Below are 8,679 nucleotides of genomic sequence, written 5' to 3' on the forward strand. Positions count from 1 at the left end.
TAGAGTTAGATAGTGGTGAAGGCTGCACAAACTTGTGAATGTACTAAGCCACTGAGTTGTACACTTTAAATGGTGAATTTTGTGGTCTGCGAGTTGTATCTCAATCAAAAAGACACGGTAAAGGCTCCCTGAGGGGCTGCCGTGAGCACTGAATAAGCAGAGGCATGGAAAGGAGTGCAGCCCAGTGCCTCACCGGGCACAGAACCGGGCTCAGCAGTGCCACTCCCGCCCCTGGAGTCTGACAGATCATCTGGACCACTTCTGCCCCAGTGGCTGGAGGAGCAAGGCGTTCCTTCCTGCAGCTGATTTCCCCAAGGCCATGCAGCAAGCCAGGGCCAGAGCCCCGTCTCCTGACAGAGCCAAGGATCTTCTCTCTCCAGAGGCCCCAGCACGACCTGCAGCTCCAGCCCTGCCCTTGGCACAAAGGGAAGAGGAGGGGAGCAGTGGAGGAAGGAAATGCCACCCCACGGTCCAAACTAAAACAGACGAAGGCCAATATTTATATATATACACACACATATAGATATATTTTAAAGATTTTATTTATTTATTTTTAGAGAGCAGGTAAGGGAGGGACAGAAACACCGATGTGTGAGAGACGCATTGATCAGTTGCCTCTCGCACGCCGCCGACTGGGGACCTGGCCCACAATCCAGGCATGTGCCCTGACGAGGCATCAAATGAGCAAATTTTCAGTTTGCAGGCCGGCACTCAACCCATTGTGTCACACCAGCCAGGGCACCGATATTTATTATTTTAACCAACATTTCAGCAGCTCCCTGGAATCATTATTCAGAGACAAATGGTTGGTTCTCCTAGTTGTGTCTCTCAGAAGGTTGACCTGCTGCCTCCATGTCCCATAAAAGCTTCTCATCCTTTGACCTGTCTCCTTCCTTCCAGGCAGAATGGGGTACCTGAGAGTGAGCCAGGGACTATGGCCCATGCTCATTACAAGGCAAGCCTGTGCTGACAGAGCCATGTGAAGCAAGCAGAAAGTACAGCGGCCAGGAAATCAGGGACCCTCAGTTCTGGACCTGGCTCTGCCAGTCTAGCTGTGTGGCCTTGGGCCAATCACTTCTCCTTCTCACCTTAGCTTACTCCAGTGTAGCAGGTGATGTCTGAGATTCTATGATTTTAAAATGATTAATGAACTAGACATACCTATTGCTGAAGAAACAGAGCACCATCTAGATATACACAAACTGTAGATAAAACCTTTGCACCTGAATACACACACCCCAGTCTCTGCCACACTTATCAAGACCTGGACACATATGCCCACCCACACTTAGAACCCCTGTCTGTCCCCAGGCTCCTTTCTTACCACCCTCAAAGAAGAACAAGACTCAAGAGGAGAAGTTCTGACTGCTTAAGACAAGGAGGCTAGGGCAGGAGCCAGGGCTCTGATGCTGCAGAAAGGACAGACACACAGACAGGGCCTGAACCGGGTCTCTGCCTTTGTTAGCCTATCAGAAAGGCTCTGCTGGCGCCTCCAGCTGGGTTCAGCATTACCAGTGGGTGCAGGGAGGAGAGGGCAGCCCTTGCCCTCACCCAGTTTCCATTCTAACTGAATAAACCAAACTGGCATTCACATTGTTGCAAGCAATTTGTTGCGGTGAGAAGAGCATTTGACCTTGGTGTAGAAGATCAAGGTCCCAATCTTGTTCTTCCACCTACCAGCTGTATGACTAGCCATTTAACCTGTCTGGGCCTCAGTTTCCACATCTGTCCAGTGAAGATGCTATCACCAGGCTTGGGAGGATTAAACAAGATGATGTAAGTCAGGGCTCCAGCTCAGAGCCCAGCAAGCATCAATCAAGGAACTGGAGCTCATTATTTAAAGGCACTGAAGGGGCTGCATAAATGCTAATCACTGTTCTTAACATTCAGTCCTTACAGTCTCCCAGGCCCTAGATTCTAGGATTCACATGCAGGCAAGTCAGGGCTCTGAGGCTTCCAACTGCCTGGTTCCAGCCGCTGAGGAGTCAGTTTGCATTTCAGGGGAGAAAAGCCCCACAGGGCTCGAATCCCTGAGCCCTCGGGCAGCCTCCCCGCCCCCCTCCACCCGTCCGGGGCTTGGAAAATCCCCTGCAGCGCTGAACAAACAATGTGAACAGTTGGGGCTCCGAGCAGCTGCTGGGTATGTCAGCAGCCTGGGCCCCGGCGGGCAGGACGGCAGCCAGAGGGGCCGGGCGGCTGGCTGGGGAGCCCAGAGGAGGCTCTGGTTCCCTTCCTGAATATTCATGGATCAGCAGATGTCTGGCTTCCCCACCCCTGAGGAGTCCAGCAGCACCCAATAAGGCAGAACAGGGAAATCAACAGGGGTGTACGTGCAGAAAGAACATAGGAGAGTACCGGGCTGTGCCTGGAGCTAAGCCAGCCCATGTTGGGAAGCCTGAGATTCCTCACTTTATAGATGGGGAAACTGAGGCCCAAAAGGAGGGTCTCATCTCTCTGCAAGGCAGCTGCTCCTGAATAAGAGGTTTCTCTCTGCCTTAGGGCCCCACCCAACTTCTGGGGTCAGAACATTCATCATTAGGGGCCCAGCTCAGACACCAGACCCTCCATAAAGCTGCCCCTGTTTTCCCCAGTTACATTGTTTTTCAGAGTCTAACACCACACAGCCACTTGGAAATCCGTCTTTGCTCTTGGCCTAGATGAACAGTGGGACTTGGTAGAACAGGCCTTGACCTAGAGTCAGAGTCCTGGGTCCATCATTTGCTGTATGACCTTGGGTCCACTACTTTCCTCCTTTCAGCCTGCATTTCTGCAGTTTTAAAAATGAAGCATCTCCACATTCCTCATTTTCACCAAAATTCTCCCAGCAGCAGAGGGGAGCATACCCAGGAGGCTTGCTGACCACCTTAAATGGTTTTATTTTAAGCCTTTGGAACATTTTGCATTCTGCTCCATCACACAGAAATGTTTGTCTTGATATAAACGTGGTTCCCACACCACCAAATCTTTTAGAAAAAGTGACACTCTGGGCAGTGGGACTTGTTTGTCCAGTGGCTTTGTGGCCACTCGTTTCCTGCCACCCCCAGACTACTGCTGTGGCTGAGCCCCAAGACCCCTCCCATAGCGTTTCTCAGCTGTCTCTCTCAGGCCCCGGGCAGACACAGCGGACACTTGCTGCCCGCCAGCTCTCCGCCTCGAGGGGGCCTCCCACACCCTCCTCAGCCTCCTCGATGAAACCCTGCCAGAGACTCAGAGACGCTTGGGAGCCCCAAGGCTACCTCTCAATGTCCTTGTTCTGACAGATTATTGTACCCATTTACCGGATAAGTTAGGTTTTATGAGACCAATTAGAATGGAGACAGAAAGGAGACAAGCTGCCAAGCCCTCTGGCGTGAGCCCGGGTTCCATTTTTTCAGTAAGCTCTCAGGAAGGAGGTGGGGGGTGGGGGCAGGGATTAAAGCCGAGGTGCCTCCATAATTAAGCCAAGCTCTCGCCACGGACATCAATGCCTTGTCACTTCTGAACTTCAGGGCCTGATAGATTTACAACTTGTTTTTGATTTAGGGCAATTTTCCATGACACCATTGCCACTCTCCTTTCCCAGGAGACGCAAGTCAGTTCTTTCCAGAAACCTCCCTCGCTGCCCCCGACCTTGGCCACCTCCCTAACCACACACTAAGCCTCTCCCACTAACAGCTGGAAGGAGAGCTTGGGATGGTTGCCTGGGACACAAGGAACTCTGGAGCACCCCCTTCAGCCAACTTGACAGCAAAGCCACACTCAGCTGCCTACCTCCTGTTTCGAGACCTGTCCCCACCAGAGCAAACTCCTTCCAGTTCTCTGGAAGCACGTTGCCATTCCATGTGTTGCTCATGCTGCTCCCTCTCCCCATGACAGCTGTGCCATCCAGGATCTGATTCAGACACCTTTCCTTTTTCTGCCCTAAAGGATTCTGGGCACCTTGATCATTGCAGTTATCACCTAGATTTTTGATTTGCCTTTCTCCCCAACTAGGTCACAAGCTCAAATTAGGTCCCAGTCAGCTTTCTACATCCCCAGTACTGCCCTGGATGGTGTGGCTCAGAAGACTGACTGCAGGCCTGCAAAAAAAAGACCGTTGGTTCGATTCCCAGTCAGGGCACATGCCTGGGTTGTGGGCCAGATCCCCAAGTGGGAGCATTTGAGAGGCAACTGATTGACATGTCTCTTGCACACTGATGTTTCTCTCCCTCACTTTGTCCCTCCCTTCCCTTCTTTCTAAAAATATGCGAATAAAATCTTTTATAAATAAATAAATAAATAAACAAATAAATCCCCAGTATCTGAAACAGTGCCTGACAATAGTAGGCACTTAGTAAATATTCCTTGAACACATGAGTGCACATGGGGAACACACTCAAAAAGATACGGCCCAGAGGCCCTCATGCTTTTCTAAGCCTCAACTTCCTTATCTGTAAAAATCATAGGCACTCCCTTCAGGGCTAGAGATGGTGTGAATAATACATGAAACTGCCTAGCATACTATGTGGCACCTAGTAGACACCTAACAAAATGCTTAAAAAGCACAGAGACAGAACAGCAAACTCACACTGAAAAACTATACTTAAACATTACCAGGACTAGGGAGCTCACTGTCTCACCTGTTCTGCTCTATGATTTGTATGGTTAAAAATATCTTCCTCCTGTGCCCACTTTTTTCTCTCTGTATGCTCCACTTGCTTGCCAGAGCTCTGTTCTCCAAACTCCAGAACAAAGTAATGACCCCATTATCGAACCATCCAGAAGGCTTCTCTCTGCACTACTTTGCACCTGAGACAGTGAATTTATTGAACTTTTGCTCCCCTGACCCCAAAGACACCACAGCCCCTCAAATTCAAAGGAAGTCTCAGCCTCAGCAGGAAGGCAGCATTCACTGGCAGCCCAGCTAGATCAGAGACAAGGATTCCATCTCTCTGCATGTCAGGCCCAGAACACCCTCTCTGGTTTTCCTTCCCCTGAAGCTCCATCACCCCCCTCTGACCAGGCTGGGGATGGGGTCCTCCCCAATCAGAGCTGCTCTTACTCTTCTCTCTCCCACCCCCAGGAACCGGGAGCCCCCAGGCACGCCAGGCAATGACATCTGTTCTGCATCTGGAATGCTGTGTCAGATCTGGTTGTTGTAGCTCAGAAACAGCGGAGGCTGAACAGGAGACAGTGCGGGGAAGGGATGAGTGGAGGAGGGTGGATTCCATAGCCCAGACCCAGCAACCGAGGTGGAGGGGGGCAAGCCCAAAGTTGATAACTTCTCATGTGAGGGGGAGGGGGTGCAGAGAGATTGAACTTGGGTATGTGTGTACCAAATCCCAGGAAAGTCTGGCTGCTCTAGGAGCCAGAAGACTGGTCCAGCCCCAGCCCTGTCCCTACCCATCTGACTTTGGGAAGTCACTCAGTTTTCTCATCTGTAAAATGGGTTCATGCTAAAATTATTTCTAAGTTCCTTTTAGTGCTGAGGTTCAATGATGCTCTTAATTGTGAGGTCACTTAACTTGAAAGAGGTACCCTGAGGATAAAAAAAGTAAATGCTAATTTATACATTAGGTGTGATTAATTGGGCCATGAAAGTACATACAGGATCAATGAAGGTTTAGATAATGTGTGGATAAGATTCACTATTAAGAGAAAGCATATTTCACCTGGTTCCTCAACTCCAAGGCGCGGGTGAGAGAAGGCTACCCTAAAGCTTCAACCAACAGGTTGGTCTCTGAGCCTCTACACTGAGAAAGGGATGGGAGGGTGGCAGTTTCTGGGTGAGAAGAAAGCAGTTTTCATGTTCTTAGAGGCCTTCTATTGCCAACTTCCGGCTTCTCTAACACCAAATTCTGACTGGGTGAAAGGGAAAGCCTCACGTTTTGCATACCATGAAAATAGCACACTAAGCATACCAGCACCAACCCCATTCCTAAAAACCTTCTCCCCAGTTCCCAATCCCTGACTCAAGGAGTGGTAAGAGGAGAGAGGGGAAATCACTATCCTGACCCCAACACCAGCCCTTCATTCTGCCACAATGAGTTTGCTGAAGTGTCTATTATTTTTTATTTCTCTTTCCCTCACCCCTTACAAACTGAATTTATTTTCAAGTCCTACTGATTCTACTTCCTAAATATCTAGAATCCAGCTACTCTGGCCACCCCAATTGCCACCACCCTAGTTGCCACCATCCTCTCCTGCATTACTATGACAGCCTCCCAAGAAGCTGGAGCTTTCTGCCTCGGCCCTGCCCAATCGATTCTCCACACCAGCGGGATCGAGCTGATGCAAAGCTGATCTGAAAACCCACCAAGAGCTGCTGGGGCCTCAGAGACCCTTGTGGGGCTTACAAGGCCCTTCATGAGCGGGGTCCTGAACAAAACCAGTGCCCCTTGACACTCCGAGGCCCCTGTCCCATCCTTCCCCAACCTTCCCACTCTCTCATCTTTTGTGTTCTCAACTCCAGCCAGATTTGGCTTCATTCAATGGTCTAAACTAAGTCACCTCGAGGAACTTGCACATGCTGTTGTCTCTGGAAAACTGTCCCCATCATCACTCTCCTTCTACAGGATTAAGTCAGGCTCTGCATTGAGCTCCAGTATTCATTGCTTCCTGGAGGAAACCCTTCCTGACTGTTCCAGTGAACCTGCCAGTCACCCCCCTACAGCACCCCCCACACACACACACTGCACCCCATGCCAGATTGGAAGCTTTGCACCAGGGACCTCCTTATTTATTATATTCTAGGCAGCAACAAAAAAAAGTGCTCAGTAAATATTTGTTGAATGAATGAACGAATGGATGAATGAGTGACCTTGGTCCTGATCACTGTGGCTTGTCATAACTCTATAGGACTGTCCCAGGCCTGCTGAACTTTGCACAGGTTTGGGACTGAAGGCTGGTAGAGTAGTTGCTTTAGCCACACATACTGCTGCCAAGGAAGCCCCAGATCTGTCCTTGCCATCGCCTTTCGCACCCTGGAGGCCAGGTCTCCGAGGCAAACTGCACCCCTTGCCAGAGGCCCCACGGGTATCATAATGCTCTAATCTCGCGCGCATTTTTCAGCCCTGGTCCCGCTTTGTTGGGTGACACGGAGCCCGTGTTTGGAGCTCCTGGAAAAACCAAAGGCAGTAGGAACAACTATTTATTAATCTTCCGAGTTTCAGGAGATGTGCCCTTATCCTCTTCACCTGACAGCCCCGAGCGCCCCCACTCCCCTGCGCCAGCCTTGGGACCCTGCCCGCATGTGGCCTCCAGCCAGGTGGGCAGTCAGCCTAGAAAGGGGCGTGTCCTCGTAGCGAGAGAAGGGGTCCCAGCAGTTCCCGGCGCTTTTCCACCAGCTGTGTGGGTTTCCTGGAGATGGGCCTGGGGCCCGCTAGGCTAAGGCTCCTTCCCCCTCCGCCATCCCTGCTCTCTCCCACGTGGCCTGGCTGAGTCTCTCTGGAAAGCCGCAGCAGCTGGAGAGAAATCCCCCTCCCCACCCCCACCTCCAAGTCCCTCCCCGCCTCGCCCCGGACGTATCCTCAGCTCTCCCCTCCACAGGGAAGGCAAGAACTGGGCGAACAAAGCGGGCAGCCCATCCCCCTCCCTAGCCCTTCTACCTACCTTCCCCCCGGGCCACCCCCGAAATGCCTATGGGACAGAAAGCGACAGGGCTCGGGGAGCAAGCAGGAGCCCTAGGCATAGAGGCTCGGAACTCCGTCACCCTGTTCCCAGCCGTTTATCCAACGTGGACAGCTCTGGCTCCTACCCTAACCCCGAACTGAGGTGGGGGTTGGAGGAGGCCTTGCTGACCTCGTCCACGCTTCCCAGATCTGCCCTGGGGGGTGGGGCAGGAGTGACACGCGTCCCATCCCCAGAGCGAGCGTTGGATACGTCCACAAAAGCAACTGGTTTCCTGCCTCTCCAGGCCATGGGTTTGGGGGAGCAACACTCCCCCCACACATACACCAGCCCCATGGACCACACCCACTGGGCAAAGTTGAGTGTTTTACTATCACTAACCCTAGTCTGTCCCCCCACCACGGGCAAGGGCACTCCCCAAAAGCCAAGGCCAAATATTAGCTCAGTCCCATAAACACAGTTACACACAGTTTCAACACAAATGGAGGTGCAGACACACAACCCCACAACCCTCCTCTTTCATACACACACTTAACCCGGAGGCACGCGCGGGCAAGGCAGAGCCTGCCCGGCACAAGTCACCAACACCGCACCCACAGCCCCGCGATGCCACGCTGAGACCGTGGCACGCACTGCGGACACGTATGCCCGCAGAAGCCCCCTCCCGACCCTCTGCAAGCGCGCGAGCGCACACACACACACACGCACACACACACATATACACACTCACTCACTCACTCCGGACTCCAAAAACCAAGGACACACACCCCCTGCGGACAAGTAAGAGCCGCAAACGCACCCAGTCGCTGCTCGCAGACCCTTAAGCGCAGGTATCCCAGGAACCCCAGCCCTTTGGACGCGCAGCTCACGCCCCCACGGACCCACTAGCTCCGGACCCGGGATGCACGCCAGCCCCACAGCCCCGCGCAGCCCCTGGCACGGGCGCACCGACACACCGCAGCCGCTCCGGCCACGGGCGCGGTGCCCGCCCTTACCGCGCGCGGCCAGCAGGCAGAAGGTCAGCGCGATTAGCCCGCCGTGGCCAGCGTACCCCTGCGCCATGGGGCCGGCCCGGGCCGCTGCCGCCGCCGC

The 8,679-nt window shown here is 52.8% G+C and overlaps 1 protein-coding gene across 1 annotated transcript in view; it reads right to left on the reverse strand.

Moving 5' to 3' along the window:
- The window catches only part of IGDCC4 (immunoglobulin superfamily DCC subclass member 4), a 34,992-nt gene extending 26,313 nt beyond the window's left edge, over window positions 1–8,679 (reverse strand). Inside the window, exon 1 of the mRNA XM_090270787.1 lies at window positions 8,583–8,679. Coding sequence (XP_090126913.1) covers window positions 8,583–8,649 — 67 coding nt within the window. The 5' untranslated portion in view covers window positions 8,650–8,679. The remainder of the gene's footprint in view (window positions 1–8,582) is intronic.

Source organism: Furipterus horrens, unplaced genomic scaffold, assembly GCF_987537825.1.
Source record: "Furipterus horrens unplaced genomic scaffold, mFurHor1.1.pri manual_scaffold_3, whole genome shotgun sequence".
Lineage (NCBI taxonomy): Eukaryota > Metazoa > Chordata > Mammalia > Chiroptera > Furipteridae > Furipterus > Furipterus horrens.